The sequence below is a fragment of the Sprattus sprattus genome, assembly GCF_963457725.1.
Source record: "Sprattus sprattus genome assembly, chromosome: 6".
In the NCBI taxonomy this organism is placed as follows: Eukaryota; Metazoa; Chordata; class Actinopteri; order Clupeiformes; family Clupeidae; genus Sprattus; species Sprattus sprattus.
Window position 1 is genome coordinate 27,550,550 of NC_137925.1, and position 18,662 is coordinate 27,569,211.

The following is an 18,662-nucleotide window of genomic DNA, read 5'->3' on the forward strand; positions in this document are numbered from 1 at the left end:
TGCACATTTCAACATGTTCAAGCATCCAGAATTATTACCAAGGTAATGACGATTGTAAATCAAGTCATTTGTAAATCCGTCAAAATTTCCGCGAGATAAGAGTGTAAACGATTGTGAAGATCACTGACGTTACCTAACGTACCACTGATCCCTACCGGAAGCATACTGTCCTCAAAATGGCCTCCTGTGCGGACGTTCAAGAGACCGCCGTTGCACCCCCTTGGTGGCTCCTGTTCAAGAGTTCAAGATTATACTCATCTGACGTACATCTATGGTGGAAACAGATCATGTTGTGGTCATAGAATGTAGAATATATATTGAGCCCCGTTTAAAATTATTCTCATATATGAGGCATGGATGTTATAGTATGCCTATGCAGCTAAGAAGTAGGGGGATATTGGCGCCGTCAACTTAAATAGTAAATAAAAGCATGGTGGGCCCACCCTTTTCTTGCTGTTGTGAACAGGTGTGGGCTGTGGGATAATTAAGCCAAGGTGGCTCTGTCTTGAAGAGCAGAATAATTAGGTCTCCATTTCTGTGATATAAAACTGCCAATACTCCACAGTCGATCTGTACACCATAAAACCTCAGTAAGTCATTAACATTATCTCTCATTTGATTTTACATGGGATATGATGATAACTTTCTACTCTAAAGAAGTGATAAATTCAATCTACGGGTTTTAATAACCTATAAATAGTAACTGAGCAGTACATTAGTATCTTTAAAAAAAAAAGTGAAGGTACAAAGGTATCATCCTTAGCCGGGAACACGCAAGGTTGGTACTTTGGCCCTCAATAAACACTTCCTCATACAGCCCACCAATTAAATCAGGTAAGAAAGACGTGCGCTAAAGACGGAACAAGAAGTCCAAACATTACAGCAAATCAACTCAAGCAAGAGAGAAACGAGAGATAGGGAGGGATCACAGAGCCAGTGGAAGGAGCTCCGTCAGAATGGCATCCAGAGGGATCATCAAGCGCCGGGAGACTATTACAGCCCTGCCACTGTACTTCAGCGGTCACATACAGAAGAAATACACAGGAGAGGGGGTGAGTTAGCACTGAGGATCACGCCGTGTGTGTGTGTGTGTGTGTGTGTGTGTGTGTGTATGTGTGTCAGTGGTCGAATACAGAAGAAATATACAGGAGAGGGGTTGAGTTAACCTTGAGGATCACGCTGTTCTGCCTGTCAGTTTTGCATGGCAAGGTTATGTGTGTCGTGCTTAAGAGAGACCAGGTCAAGGATGTGCACTTCCTCTGGCTTCCACAGGGGTTCAGAGCGTATTATGGAGAGCTGCGTGGCTCCACCATGTTCTTCTACGCAGATGAGAAACATGAAACGGTGAATTCCTCACGCGCACACCACACTAACAACACACAGAGCAGAACACACACACACACGCACACACACACACACACACACACACACACTGAAACACACACACACACACACACACACACACACACACACACACACACACACACACACACACACACACCACACTGAAAACACACACTGAGCAAAACACGCAGAAGTAATGGAAGTGTTTCATTCATTCAATCATTTACAGCTAGCTTTCTGTCTACTATACACATTCACACATAATGGCTGTTCACTAATGTTTAAACCTGAATTGTCACACATATCCACATACACTAACTAAGCATGTTTTGCAGTACTGCGAGAAGCTGGATTTGCACACCCTGAAGTCTATGGTGCCAGTTTCCTCCTATTCAGCCAAGACAACACCGGTGTACACACTCACCTTTTCCAACCAGGAAGTACAGCTCAAGGTAATAATAATAATAATAATAATAATTAAAGCTGCAAGCAGCAATGAACGGGCCCGAGCACGCGTCGTGGAAGGCGCTGGTCGAAGGCTGACGTGCACTGCACAGCCGACCGCCAAGCGTAGAGCAAGCCGTGAGAATGCCACGTTCATCAAAACATCACAACTATACGCCGCAAAGAACAAACAAAGCGACGTTTCCAACCACCAACAGGTTGCACTATAGGCGAGTGGCATTATGGGCATATGTCCGCGTTCAGGCCGGGTCCAGCGTCCACCCTATGATGTTTGGTCAGGATCGGACAATGCAGGCAGGAGTTCTAAGTGACTTTGTGGTTTGTGTCGAGCGCTGGCGAGTTGGCAAAGTTTGAGGGTCTGCCACGCCCACAACCTTCAGACTTTGGAAAAGATTCTACTAACATTTAATCCCCCATAAATGAACAATAACCTGACCGCGTTTCAAGGCATTGCCATAAAATATGTATGAGGAGTTTGATCAGATGCGAAGTGTGGAAACAGTCAAAAACGCTGACACTGGCAAGTTGGCAAAGTTTGAGGGTCTGCCACCCCCACACCCTTCAGACTTTGGAAAAGATTATACTAACTTTTGATCCCCCATGGCTGAAGAGTATCCAGACCAAGTTTGAAGGATTTACCATTAAATCTGTAGGACGAGTTTCATCAGATGTGAGGTGTGGAAACAGGCAAAAACGCAGTCAAAACGCAGAAAAACGCATATTGCACTCAAAATGGCGACTTCCTGTTGACCTGCCACCATGGCGTCAATACACTTTTTCGTGCGTCTGGGCATGACAAAGGCGTGTACCGATTTTCGTCAAGCTAATAATACTAATTAATTAGGGCCTGAGCTGCTATGCAGCGAAGCCCTATTGTTTCTGTATGTTTTTTTTTTCCGTCCAAAAGTTGCTTGAAAACTCACCAAATTTAGCAGGGACGTTATTCTGGGAAATCTAAGATCTTTTGCGTTGATGGTTTTTTGGGGCGGGGCAAAATGGCTCTGTAGCACCCCCTAGAACAATCCAAAAACCCCTATGCATTCGGGTTAGTTTGGCATAGCTCGACGAAATTCGGTACACGCCTTTGTCATGCCCAGACGCACCATAAAGTGTATCGACGCCATGGTGGCAGGTCAACAGGAAGTCGGCCATTTTGAGTGGAATATGCGTTTTGACACTGTTTGACTGCGTTTTTGCCTGTTTCCACACCTCACATCTGATGAAACTCCTCCTACAGATTTAATGGTAAACCCTTCAAACTTGGTCAGGATACTCTTCAGCCATGGGGGATCAAAAGTCAGTATAATCTTTTACAAACTCTGAAGGATGTGGGCGTGGCAGACCCTCAAACTTTGCCAACTCGCCAGCGCTCGCCACAAACCACAAAGTTACTTAGAACTCCTGCCTGCATTGTCCGATCCTGACCAAACATCATAGGGTGGACGCTGGACCCGGCCTGAACGCGGACATATGCCCATAATGCCACTCACCTATAGCGCCTCCTGTTGGTGGTTGGAAACGTCGCTTTGTTTATTCTTTGCGGCGTATTGTTGTGATGTTTTGATGTACGTTGCATTCTCACGGCTTGCTGTGCACTGCACGTCAGCCGTCAACCAGCGCCTTCCCCGACGCGCGCTCGGGCCCGTTCATCGCTGCTTGCAGCTTTAATTTTATTTGTAACGCACTCTTCATTCAGAAGAACCTCAAAGGTGCCAACATAGTAGAAACTAACTGTAATAATACAATAAAATAAAATAAGACAAGTTAACATAAGCATAATAGGAGACTTAGTGACAGTGATTTATCACAAGGCCAGAAATGCCTTCCTGAATAAAAATGCCAGTTTTAGGTGTCAGATAGAAGGCTATCCTCCTTTTCTTCAACCTCAAAGAATCAATATTATTTCAATATTTTACACGCTTTATAAAATCATCATTTAATACGACCAAAACGACCAACCGCTCAACAGATGCCAGCGTTAATTTACTCAGATCAGAACTAAGTTGGCCCAGTTTGATGAATGTATGTCGCATAGCAGCTATTTTGTATGCAGGCAATATCATTTGCTTGAGTCTGAGTGTCTGTGATGATTTATTTAGTGTAATTAGTAGTGTTTGTGTGAATGTAAGTATCTGTGTGTATTCAGACTGAATGTATGTATCTGTGTGTATTCAGACTGAGATTCAAATGTGTGTGTGTGTGTATCTGTGTGTATTCAGACTGACAATCCAGACATGGGAGAGCTATGGAGGGGCTATATCTTGACAGTGGCTAAAGTAAGTTTCCACTCATCCAACCAATCACACACCACTAACCTACATATCCAACCAATCACACCAATAACCTACATATCCAACCAATCACACACCACTAACCTACATATCCAACCAATCACACACCACTAACCTACATATCCAACCAATCACACACCACTAACCTACATATCCAACCAATCACACCAATAACCTACATATCCAACCAATCACACACCACTAACCTACATATCCAACCAATCACACACCACTAACTTACATATCCAACCAATCACACACCACTAACCTACATATCCAACCAATCACACACCACTAACCTACATATCCAACCAATCACACACCACTAACCTACATATCCACAGTGTCCCGCCGCAGTCCTGATCCCTCTGTTATGAGAGAGTCTGTGTATGAGAGAGTGTGTCTGTGTCTGTGGAACAGTTGGAGGTCCCAAACCAGCTGCAGCTCCTGCCCGGTCACTTCATGACTCTAGAACACGTGCGAGACCAAGAGCAACAGCGGCAGGTTCTGCAGTCCTTATACCAGCCCCCCATGGACGCGCCCGCGTCCCACTCAGGCACACCGACTAGCTCAGAGGCCTCAAATGAGTACGACGACAGCCTGTCCTTAGTTCCCACGTGAGTCTGAACACTAAACAGCCTGTCCTCAGTTCCCATGTGAGACTGGACAAACAGCCTGTGTGTGTGTGTGTGTGTGTGTGTGTGTGTGTGTGTGTGTGTGTGTGTGTGTGTGTGTGTGTGTGTGTGTGTGTGTGTGTGTTGTGAGGTGTCTGTGTGTTGTGAGGTATCTGTGTGTGTGTGTCTGTGTATTGTGAGGTGTCTAACCACTGATCACGTCTGTAGTTGTTTTATGTCAGTGTCTCGTGAAGAGGCAGAGGAGCTACTCAAGAAGAATCCAGAATGTGGCAGCATCATCCTGAGGCCAGCAACAGACAAACATAACTACACCATCACCATGAGACAGATCTATCCCAGGTACACACACACACACACACACACACACACACACACACACACACACACACACACATATATGGGCCATTCTACCGAATTGGTGCAAAGTCAGGTCGGAAATATTTTGATTTTTTTTATGTTTTATTCCCAAAACTTTGTCCGTATGTATATTGTACCATATCTAAAGTACACTTATCTAGTAAAAGAACAGTCAATTTTTATATTGTATTTTCAGAATGTGTTGGAATGTTTTTCCTCTTCCAAAAATTGTCACTACCGAAACATCACATTTACTATAGTAAAAAAGTATTATTATTGACCTGTTCAGATTGTGTTTCCTTCCCTTCTCTGAAGAGTATTTTTACAAATATTTCTTGAAGGTTTTCACAATGAAATCCATAAAAATGAATTTTTTACCAAATTTTCAAGTTCAATTTATACAATTCATCAAAATCTAAGTGCAATATTTCTTTGTAAAATGCAAAATACTGATCATATTGATTCCAGAGTTGTTGATTGATGAAATTGAACATATATTAATCCAATCAGTATCATAACATTTTAGTTGATTACTCAATATACTTAATTTTTTACAAAACATCCTGTGTTTCGGTAGTGCTGCACTGTTTCGGTAGTGACATCCAGTGTTTCGGTAGTGACTGCACTGTTGGATGGATGTTCATTTCTCTCCCAAAATCTTCCAAAAGGTGCTCTGAGCCACCCTTTAGTCCACACAACACATTTATTTAAAAAATTATCGGATTGAACTACTTACCATTTCATTTTGTCACTACTGAAATCATCAGGTCACTACCATATGTTTCGGTAGTGACTGTTTCGGTAGTGACAATTCTAGCTAATTTTAAGCATAAATAAAGAATTCTAACAAGCACACTGCATGCAAAGACATCTTTGAAGAGGTGAACACACATACAAACATAAGATTTTCCATGAAACCCCAAAAGGTTTACTTAATTGAAGAAAACATGCGTTTCGGTAGTGACAATTCTTAAGGTTACACGTCGATTTTCAGACTTTGGAACACATTTATATAAAAACTATGGGATTTAGCTACTTACCATTCAACCATGAGGGTCAGAGATGCAGTGTCACTGCATGGTCAAAAATGCAGAGTCGTGGCTAAAACACAGGCTCAGCCAATGGACTAAAACTCTTGTGTTTCGGTAGTGACATGAAAACTAGGGACATGATTTTTTGAGTATAGAAAATTGATTTAAAAATTAAACCCACAATAAATCTAAATATTCCAAGTTCTATTTCAACCCAATCATAAAGATCTTTGAAATTAAATCATTGAAAAAAATCTAAAAAAATTGAAAAGTGTTATTTAAAGGCATTGAAATTTAGATGTCAGGGTTGGGGATAGCTACTTCCCAATAGAAAGTACCCTATAAATGATGATTTTGTATATATTTAGCTTATCACTATCTCATGTAATGCATTGGGTTTATATAGACCATAACATTTTCTAATTAAATATCTATGCCTAAATACCTAATTGTTTTGTAAATAGTTTTTATTGTTGAGGGACTGCATATTACACGAATTCGGTAGAATGGCCCATATAGCCTATATAGAGAGAGACACACACCGAAATATACAGTACCTTGCGTAAGTATTCACCCCCTTGGATGTTTTACCCTTTTATGGCTTTTATAAATCAGTCATGGTCAATATAAGTTGGCTTTTTGGACAAAAAAATTCACAAAATAGCTCTCTTTAAAGTCAAAGTGAAAATATATTTCTACACAGTCATGTAAATTAAATACAAATATGTAATGAAAATAAGTGATTGCATAAGTATTCACCCCCTTTATCACCCCCTTTATATAGACTGACCTAATTCAACAGAGGTCCAGCCAATTGGTGCTAGAAGTCTCACAATTAGTGAGATGGGGATCAGTGTGCAGTAAATGTGTCTCAAGTGATTGTAGTATAACGACACCTGTGTCTGGAAGGTCTATTCACTGGTCAGTATTCAGTAATCAGTATTCCTGGCTACTGTTACAACATGAAGACCACAGATCACCCTAAGAAACTCAGAGAAAAGGTTATTGAAAAGTACAGGTCAGGGGAAGGATACAAAAAAATGTCCAAGGCACTTAACATCCCCTGAAATTCTGTTCAATCCATCATCAAGAAATGGAAGGAATATGGCACATGTGTAAATCTGCCTAGATCAGGCCGTCCTTACAAACTGAGTGACCATGCAAGAAGGAAACTAGTAAGAGAGGCCACCAAGACACCTATGACTACTCTGAAGAAGGTTCAAGCTTCAGCAGCTGGTATGGGAGAGACTCTGCATACCACCACTGTTGCCTTGGTTCTTCACCAATCAAAGCTTCATTGAAGAGAGCCACTGTTGAAAAAATGCTCCACTTTGGTCTCATCAAACCACAGAACCTTCTTCCACTTGACCATGGAGACTTCCACATGCCTTTTGGCGAACTGTAGTCGATCCTTTTTTTCAACAGTGGCTCTCTTCCATAAAGCTTAGATTGGTGAAGAACCAAGGCAACAGTGGTGGTATGCAGAGTTTCTCCAATCTCAACTGCTGAAGCTTGAAACTTCTTCAGAGTAGTCATAGGTCTATTGGTGGCCTATCTTACTAGTCTCCTTCTTGAACGGCCCCTCAGTTTGTGAGGACGGCCTGATCTAGGCAGATTTACACATGTGCCACAATCCATCCATTTCTTGATGATGGATTTAACAGAATTCCAGGGGATGTTTAGTGCCTTGGACATTTTTTTGTATCCTTCCCCTGACTTATACTTTTCAACAACCTTTTCTCTGAGTTGCTTAGAGTGATCTTGGGTCTTAATGGTTTAACAATAGCCAGTAATACTGATTACTGAATACTGACCAGTGAATGGACCTTCCAGACACAGGTGTCGTTATACTACAATCACTTGAGACACATTCACTGCACACTGACCCCCATTACACAAATTGTGAGACTTCTAGCACCAATTGGCTGGACCTCTGTTGAATTAGGTCAGTCTATACAAAGGGGGTGATAAAGGGGGTGAATACTTATGCAAGCACTTATTTTCATTACATATTTGTATTTAATTTACATAACTGTGTAGAAATATATTTTCACTTTGACATTAAAGAGAGCTATTTTGTGAATTTTTTTGTCCAAAAAGCCAACTTATATTGACCATGACTGATTTATAAAAGCCATAAAAGGGTAAAACATCCAAGGGGGTGAATACTTACGCAAGGTACTGTACAACTTCCAAAGTATGAGAGATGTTCACACATCTCCACTTTGCTTAAGATAACAATGTTCATAAACCTTACATTTCTGCTTGTTTGCAGCGGTCCAGTTATAAAGAACTACAAGATCCTGTCCAGTGACCACGGCTTCATCATTGAACTGGAGGAGCCTGTAAGTCTGAGAGTCCTACCCTGGTAGGACAGAGTGAGACCCCAGCTGTTGCCTTTTTTGCCTGTTACAGTTTTGGTTCTACACGGAGGCATGGGGTGGCCCCCGTAGACATGTCCCTGGCCACCCCTGCGGCCATCCCTTGCTGACCAAATAAAAAATATATGAATTTATTATGATTTTACACCCGATCGCCAAAAGCGGTACTAATGCGACGCAACGTTCTACATGGGTAAATTAAAGCGGCGCACCAAATCACTGTAGTTTGTTTGCCATGTGTGGTGCTTGTTGGAGAGAGGAGCTACGATTGAAATGTTTGGCTCGCTCTCTTTCATTACAGTGCATGAAATGCCCTGTATTGTTATTCCTAGGCTTCTTCTTCTTCTTCTTCTTCTTATTCTTGTTACCTTTTTCTGCGATTAATTCAGCCCGAACCGCTTAACGTAGAAACTTCATTCAAACTTTGTCGCGTAGGTCTTGTAAAGGACACTTATGCTATGTATTTTTCACCTTTCTAAACGTTATACTTTTTAAGATATTAAATAAAAACGAATCTAAATTTTCCCATTGACTTACATTGGGCCATTATGACATCATAATAGGGTCTTTAAACTGGCTTGCACCTGTGTTCACTGACAGCTGCGCCAAATCAAAGGAACCTCTTCTCTGTCCCTCTCAATTAAACTGTAACTAGGAACATTAAGACACCTTCCATTCTCTACTTTTTTTTCTCTCCATCTCTCCATCTTTCTCTCTATCCCTCTCAGTCTACTTTCTCTCACACTCAATCTCTCTTCTTCACTCCATTTTTATCTCCTTTTTTCAATATTTTCACTCTTTTTCTCTTCCACTCTTCTTTCCGTCTTCCACTCTTCTTTCCTTTCTTCTTTTCTTCTTCCAATCTTCTTTCCTTCTTTCACTTTTCTTTCCTTTCTTCACTCTCATTTCTTCTTTCCTTCTTTCACTCTTCTTTCCTTTCTTCTTTCCTTCTTCAACTATTATTTCCTTCTTTCACTCTTCTTTCCTTTCTTCACTCTTCTTTCTTTTCTTCTTCCACTTTTCTTTCCTTTCTTCACTCTTCTTTCTTTTCTTCTTTCCTTCTTTCACTCTTCTTTCCTTCATCCTCTCTTCTCTCATTTCTTCACTCTTTTTTCCTTTCTTCTTTCCTTCTTGCACTCTTCTTTCCTTTCTTATTTCCTTCTTTCACTCTTCTTTCTTTTCTTCTTCCTTTCCTAACTTTTGCATTTCATGCACTGGTATTTCCTTCAGGAAATGCATTTTCTAGTTAATGGATCGCTGGTTCTTAAGAGGAGCTGGTAGTCTGCCTGTGCCATATTGATCATATACAACTGTCTTCCGGCTGAGCTGTTGATTTTTCTGCCACATGAAGGCAGGGAAGGACAAATAACCACAGCGCTATTTTGAAGAACCAAAAGATGGAAATATCCTATGCCTGTTGACTTTCCCAGATCTTATGTGTATTCAAACTGTCATAGACGAACTGAACAAATTAGATTTCATGACGACAAGAATTCGTGTGGGTCATACAGTCTTTCACGATCCCTTTATTAATTCCAGGATAAAAAAAGAGTCAGTTCTCGTGACATATTAGTCGATGTTATCTGCCAGTAGGTAACATATCTAGCTACTAGCTTGCTTTAGATTCCTGCGCTAGCAATAAGCCTTTGATTGCTTACTGATGTAGCTAGCTCTTGCTGCTGAGTTTTCAAAGTTGACTTCAATGTTGTAATTGAATGTATCCCATGATCAGGGTGTTTTTACGGCTTTCAGCACTGCAACCTTCAACAGTTAGCTATACAAGCAAAGGCTTCTTGCTAGCGCAGGAATCTTAGATCAGCAGTAGGCTAACTAGCAGCTACACAATAACATTTAATGATATGAGGGGCAGATAACATCGTCGTCATGAGAACTGGCTCTTTTTCCTGGAATAAATAAAGTGATCCTGGGTCAAATGCCACAATCACCACTAGTATTTAATCAAAACAGGTTTAATGGGTACCGTTACTTCGGCTCGTCATTAAATGGCAGTCTTCACCGTACAAAGACATATGTAGCTACTTAACGGAGTTTTGGTAAACAGCTGTCGTGAATATGAGACTCTCCTGCTGTCAAATCAGGACCAATCAGAGAAGAGCCCGTCCTGCTTTGGTTCCCGCCCACACAGTGTCAAAAGTTGAATTGATGCTCTGTATTTGCACCCTGTACTGTATTTTTCATTTTTTATGGCCCTACCTCTCTTGCACCTGAACTCATTGTTATAATGTTAAGTTAAGTAATAAATGTTTATATGTTTTTAAAGTAATTCAAGTTTATAATCTTTAAATATAATTTGTTGCGGGTTTTTTATGTGCCCCCCTGGTTAAACCCTGGCCCCCCTAGTAAAAATGGTCTTGAACCGCCACTGTTACCATCTCAACATGCCAGGTGTTTTTGTCATCAGGTATCTGTCCAAACCTTGAATCAAGTGGTGGATTACTTCTTAGAGCAAACAGCCGGTCAGCTAAAGCCTTTTACAAATGCCTACGACACTCGCATTGGTGAGATTTCACCCACACACACACACACACACTCACACCCACACCCACACCCACACCCACACCCACACCCACACCCACACCCACACCCACACACAGTTACTTGCAAAAACATACACTCACATACACTATACATTTGATTACTTTTTAACATATATATTTCCACCGTATACACACTCAACACACTACGTAATTCAAGAACAGAAGCACATTACAGATTCTATATTGCACGTGTGACAGATTGTTTATGCAACTATATAACTGTGGCTTTATCTGTGGCCTGGGATAGAGGTGCCTCCTCAAGTTCCTCTTAATCGAGACGCCATTCCTCGAGGGCCCCCTAATCGTGATGCCATTCCTCGAGTAGCACCCACCATCCGCACAGAGCCATCGCCTAGCAACAAGCCCCCCCCAAATCCACGGCCTCCGTTACTGAACCAGAGCAGCACATATGAGAATGAAGGTGAGCCATTTATGAATCCCAATCTAATGTAATAAATGGGGGGTGTATATTAAACATGCCATGTTGCCATGCTATGAAGTTCGCATGCATTCAGATGCTTGCAGGACTGTAATTCTGTCTGTATGTCACCTGGGTCTGCAGTTGGCCATTAAAGGAGCTCTATGCAGGTGGGACACCAAGGGCCTGATTTACAGACAGGATTGCGCCCATTTCAGGCGTAAAATAGCGGTCGTAAACATAAAACGGTATTTACTAAGGAGGCGCATTTGAGTAGAGGCGCATATTAACGCTTTGTGGGTGTGAACCTGCAAACAGGTGGGAGGGCACGGAAACGTGGGTGGAAACTTGGGCGTGAAGTGCAATTATATGGGAGAAGTGCGCCTAATGATGTATTGCGTGGTATTTACTAAAACTGCCTGGCGAGCGCACGTCTCTGATTTGCGGGCTAATTCTCCGCCTCATAAAAGCACGTCTTAACCAGGAAGCGCATTTCCATTGAGTCTGAAAACGTTGATATGGCAGCAGTTATAAGAGCAAGGCGAAGAAAGAAGACAGAGACAGCGCACAGAAAGAATTTTTTCAACTCGTATAACACTTTTTCAGCTAAGCAAACCACAAATCATTAGACGGTACAGGTTAACCAGCCACGCAATACTTCAATTACTGGACCAGATCAGAGACGACATCGAACCCTCCACCCGGCGATCACATTCCATTCCATCAGTTGTTAAACTCCTGGCAACATTTGCAAATATTGGCCTCCGGATAATTTCAAACAGTTATAGCATCTGCAGTTGGTATATCTCAGCCTTCACTCAGCCAAATATTCACCCAGGTACTCGATGCATTGCTACGGCGCACTGGTCAATATACATTTGCCCACGATACGATAGCTGAAATTAAACTTTCCGAACGTAATTGGAGCCATTGATCGCACCCACATGCAAACAGTCCCACCTTCAATCCACGAACACATTTACCGGAACAGAAAGCACACATATTCAATGAATGTCCAGGTCATATGTGATGCCAACATGACCATTACTTACGTGGTAGCAAAATACCCTGGATCTGTCCATGACAGTTTTATCTTCCGGAATAGTGCCATCTATCCATGATTGAGCAACGGTGATTTTGGAGAGGACTGGCCACTTCGTAAATGTATTTGTTTCAGTGGGGATATATTGTAGTGAACCCATGTCCCTTGTATAATTTATTAATCTCGCCATGTACACATCTATATTGTTATAATAGACAGTTTATGCATTAATGCCACCAATAGCATATTCTTTATAATCGTGTTATTTTAAGCATCTCGCTGTAGGTGATGGCGGGCAGAACAATTATAACCGCGTGCACATTGAATCAGGTTCAGTGATTGAGCGAACGTGAACCAATATATCTATCTCCTCTTCGCTGAACCTTAGTTTTTTCTTCCTCGAATCTCCATGGTGGCAGTAACTTGCAGGCGATTTCTCCCGTCTTTTAACTGTGCGCTTAATAATGATTGCCCAGCGCGGATCTGGTTTGATAAATACCACGGAAAATGCGGGGAAACACTGTGCGTTAATGTGCCTGGCAAAGGCGCAGATTAGGCTGCGGTCGCAATGTTAGTAAATCAGGCCCTAAAGGGCGGAGTTAGCACAGAGTGCCCAGTGCGGATCTGGTTTGATAAATACCACGGAAAATGCGCAAAAACACTGTGCGTTAATGTGCGACCGCAGATTAAGCTGCGGTCGCAATGTTAGTAAATCAGGCCCCAAGTGTTTAAAATCGGCACTGCATTCCAAATATAAAATATTGGCTTGATAACCCAGCTGCACACATATCAGAGAATAAATGCCAGTATTTGAATGTTGATATGACTTGAAATGCCCATCCCTACTAGTAGCCGTGATTAATTAGTTAAGGTTAGCTCACTGAACCTGAACTAGTCTGAATGCTTACCTTTGTCCATTTATTGTGTTCTTTTGCAAATCTCGGGCGTTTCACTCAATTTTTCTCTTTCAGTAATGTTTCTGTGCTGCTATTCTGCCAAAAAGTCCTTTTTCTCACATTTCCGACGCACAGTTCTTGAGGACACTATTGAACCATTATCACACAGTTCTAGTGAAGTCTTTCTTTGGTCCTTAAGACTGAGAATTCTGAGATGCTTCACTTGTCTGTCTGAAAGTTTCTTTTTTCAGCCTCTCCCTTTTCGGTTCTGGTGGCATGGCGGTCTTGGACTGCATGTCAAGTCCTTGGCTATGCGGCGGTAACTACAGCCAGCATCAAAAAAGGCCTTTATTCGAACCTGTTGCTCACTCATTAGCTCATTCTTCACCTTAGCCATGTTCAAAGAGCAACATTTGCTTCAAGACTGCCTCTAGAGGCTTTGAATGTATACCAATTGGTGGGAGCCAACTCTGCATCCGTCTTTCTGGGCTCTTAGCTGTCTCCATCGTTCAAATGCTTCTCCAATATTGACCTGCATTGTACTGTAGCTACTACATCTCTGGTCATGCAGCTTTTGAGAAGGATGCCGAGGCTTTTTTTGTCAGGTAGAATCAAACATCATCTCTGTGGGTCCAGTTAGTTTGCTTTCTTCCATGGTGGTCACATGCCCTTATCTGGCAAACCCCGAGTCGCAAGATGGTACTGGAGAAATGGGCGGTGGGCAGAATCACACGTCAGAACACTGACATTCCGCTCCGGAAAGGAGAATATACTGGCTGTTGTATTGCTCTTTGAGAAGCCAGTATTTCAGTTTAGAATATTTCCTTAAACTCTAATGACGTTTCATGTTTATTTTTAATGGACAATAAATTACAGTAAATTATTTGAAACTGGTCCTTTAAATCTGCTGCCGGTGCGGTCCCTAAAGGGCTACAGGTGGAAGGTGCCCTGTCCACACTGTTCATGTTGACCCTCAAGTGGACAGAGACTCACTATGTAGTTAGACAGAGAAGATATAGATTCATTATGAGGTGAGACAGAGACGATATAGATTCATTATGAGGTGAGCCAGAGACGATATAGATTCATTATGAGGTGAGACAGAGACGATATAGATTCATTATATCGATAGACAGACGATATAGATTCATCATGAGGTGAGACAGAGACGATATAGATTCATTATGTGGTTAGACAGAGACGATATAGATGCATTATGAGGTGAGACAGAGACGATACAGATTCATTATGAGGTGAGACAGAGACGATATAGATTCATTATGAGGTGAGACAGAGACGATATAGATTCATTATATCGATAGACAGACGATATAGATTCATTATGAGGTGAGACAGAGACGATATAGATTCATTATGAGGTGAGACAGAGACGATATAGATGCATTATGAGGTGAGACAGAGACGATACAGATTCATTATGAGGTGAGACAGAGACGATATAGATTCATTATGAGGTGAGACAGAGACGATATAGATTCATTATATCGATAGACAGACGATATAGATTCATTATGAGGTGAGACAGAGACGATATAGATTCATTATGTGGATAGACAGACAAAATAGATTCATTATGAGGTGAGACAGAGAAGATATAGATTCATTATGTGGTTAGACAGAGACGATATAGATTCATTATGAGGTGAGACAGAGACGATATAGATTCATTATATCGATAGACAGACGATATAGATTCATTATGAGGTGAGACAGAGACGATATAGATTCATTATGTGGTTAGACAGAGACGATATAGATTCATTATGAAGTGAGACAGAGACGATATAGATTCATTATGAGGTGAGACAGAGACGATATAGATTCATTATGTGGATAGACAGACGATATAGATTCATTATGTGGATAGACAGACGATACAGATTCATTATGAGGATAGACAGAGACGATATAGATTCATTATGAGGTGAGACAGAGACGATATAGATTCATTATGAGGTGAGACAGAGACAATATAGATTCATTATGAAGTGAGACAGAGACGATACAGATTCATTATGAGGATAGACAGAGACGATATAGATTCATTATGAGGTGAGACAGAGACGCTATAGATTCATTATGAGGTGAGACAGAGACGATATAGATTCATTATGAGGTGAGACAGAGACGATATAGATTCATTATGAGGTGAGACAGAGACGATATAGATTCATTATGAGGTGAGACAGAGACGATATAGATTCATAATGTGGTGAGACAGAGACGATATAGATTCATTATGAGGTGAGACAGAGACGATATAGATTCATTATGAGGTGAGACAGAGACGATATAGATTCATTATGAGGTGAGACAGAGACGATATAGATTCATTATGTGGATAGACAGACGATATAGATTCATTATGTGGATAGACAGACGATACAGATTCATTATGAGGATAGACACAGACGATATAGATTCATTATGAGGTGAGACAGAGACGATATAGATTAATTATGAGGATAGACAGAGACGATATAGATTCATTATGAGGTGAGACAGAGACGATATAGATTCATTATGAGGTGAGACAGAGACGATATAGATTCATTATGAGGTAAGACAGAGACGATATAGATTCATTATGAAGTGAGACAGAGACGATACAGATTCATTATGTGGATAGACAGACGATATAGATTCATTATGTGGATAGACAGACGATACAGATTCATTATGAGGATAGACACAGACGATATAGATTCATTATGAGGTGAGACAGAGACGATATAGATTCATTATGAGGATAGACAGAGACGATATAGATTCATTATGAGGTGAGACAGAGACGATATAGATTCATTATGAGGTGAGACAGAGACGATATAGATTCATTATGAGGTAAGACAGAGACGATATAGATTCATTATGAAGTGAGACAGAGACGATACAGATTCATTATGAGGATAGACAGAGACGATATAGATTCATTATGAGGTGAGACAGAGACGCTATAGATTCATTATGAGGTGAGACAGAGACGATACAGATTCATTATGAGGTGAGACAGAGACGATATAGATTCATTATGAGGTGAGACAGAGACGATATAGATTCATTATGAGGTGAGACAGAGACGATATAGATTCATAATGTGGTGAGACAGAGACGATATAGATTCATTATGAGGTGAGACAGAGACGATATAGATTCATTATGAGGTGAGACAGAGACGATATAGATTCATTATGTGGATAGACAGACGATATAGATTCATTATGTGGATAGACAGACGATACAGATTCATTATGAGGATAGACAGAGACGATATAGATTCATTATGAGGTGAGACAGAGACGATATAGATTCATTATGAGGATAGACAGAGACGATATAGATTCATTATGAGGTGAGACAGAGACGATATAGATTCATTATGAGGTGAGACAGAGACGATATAGATTCATTATGAGGTGAGACAGAGACGATATAGATTCATTATGAGGTGAGACAGAGACGATATAGATTCATTATGAGGTGAGACAGAGACGATATAGATTCATTATGAGGTGAGACAGAGACGATATAGATTCATTATGAGGTGAGACAGAGACGATATAGATTCATTATGAGGTGAGACAGACGATATAGATTCATTATGTGGATAGACAGACGATACAGATTCATTATGAGGATAGACAGAGACGATATAGATTCATTATGAGGTGAGACAGACGATATAGATTCATTATGTGGATAGACAGACGATACAGATTCATTATGAGGATAGACAGAGACGATATAGATTCATTATGAGGTGAGACAGAGACGATATAGATTCATTATGAGGTGAGCCAGAGACGATATAGATTCATTATATCGATAGACAAACGATATAGATTCATTATGAGGTGAGACAGAGACGATATAGATTCATTATGAAGTGAGACAGAGACGATATAGATTCATTATATCGATAGACAGACGATATAGATTCATTATGAGGTGAGACAGAGACGATATAGATTCATTATGTGGTTAGACAGAGACGATATAGATTCATTATGAAGTGAGACAGAGACGATATAGATTCATTATGAGGTGAGACAGAGACAATATAGATTCATTATGAAGTGAGACAGAGACGATACAGATTCATTATGTGGATAGACAGACGATACAGATTCATTATGAGGATAGACAGAGACGATATAGATTCATTATGAGGCGAGACAGAGACGATATAGATTCATTATGAGGTGAGACAGAGACGATATAGATTCATTATGTGGATAGACAGACGATATAGATTCATTATGTGGATAGACAGACGATACAGATTCATTATGAGGATAGACAGAGACGATATAGATTCATTATGAGGTGAGACAGAGACGATATAGATTCATTATGAGGTGAGACAGAGACAATATAGATTCATTATGAGGTGAGACAGAGACGATATAGATTCATTATGAGGTGAGACAGAGACGATATAGATTCATTATGAGGTGAGACAGAGACGATATAGATTCATTATGAGGTGAGACAGAGACGATATAGATTCATAATGTGGTGAGAAAGACGATATAGATTCATTATGAGGTGAGACAGACGATATAGATTCATTATGTGGATAGACAGACGATATAGATTCATTATGAGGTGAGACAGAGACGATATAGATTCATTATGAGGTGAGACAGAGATGATATAGATTCATAATGTGGTGAGAAAGACGATATAGGAGTACTGCACTGAGAGTGCTAGAAACTCTAAAAGGCTAATTTCTGATGGCTTGTATTCTCTTGTGCAGAGGCCCTAAAGACGAACCCTAATGTTGAGAAGAACAAGAAGACTTACAAACCTGCCTCCAGAAGTTAACACACACACACACACACGCAACCAATTATAGAAAGTTGACGATGAGGTTGAAGTTGATCGAGACTTAAATGGGAGTCAGTTTTGCAGATAGTGTAAGATTAATTCCTTCAAACTCCTGTCTGTCTACTGTATGTACATTTCTCCATGTTGGTTTACATGTTGTTCCATGACTCCGGCGAGAAACTAAAGTTTTCTCTGATTTTCTCAGCTTTTGAACTTGAAGGATTATTGGCAGTTTCTCACGAGATTTACATTGATAAAATAAGTCAGTGTTATAATTGCTCTACTTTCTGAGTATTTTCATTTCCTGTCCTTGTCATACATTGCACTGAATTTTGAATTCAACAATTATTTTTATAATTTTATAATTACTATACAAGTAGTACTGACTTTGAT

At 40.6% G+C, this 18,662-nt stretch overlaps 1 protein-coding gene across 1 annotated transcript; it reads left to right on the plus strand.

Moving 5' to 3' along the window:
- Positions 1–956: 956 nt before the first annotated feature.
- Positions 957–18,266, plus strand: LOC308367270 (signal-transducing adaptor protein 1-like; the record flags this gene model as incomplete). The annotated part of the gene is made up of 10 exons (XM_080841140.1): positions 957–1,052; positions 1,273–1,344; positions 1,680–1,796; positions 4,029–4,085; positions 4,521–4,717; positions 4,943–5,074; positions 8,399–8,468; positions 10,927–11,023; positions 11,310–11,483; positions 18,199–18,266. The coding sequence occupies 10 exons, from the start codon at positions 957–959 to the stop codon at positions 18,264–18,266; spliced, it is 1,080 nt and encodes a 359-aa protein (XP_080697266.1).
- Between the last annotated feature and the right edge of the window lie 396 nt (positions 18,267–18,662).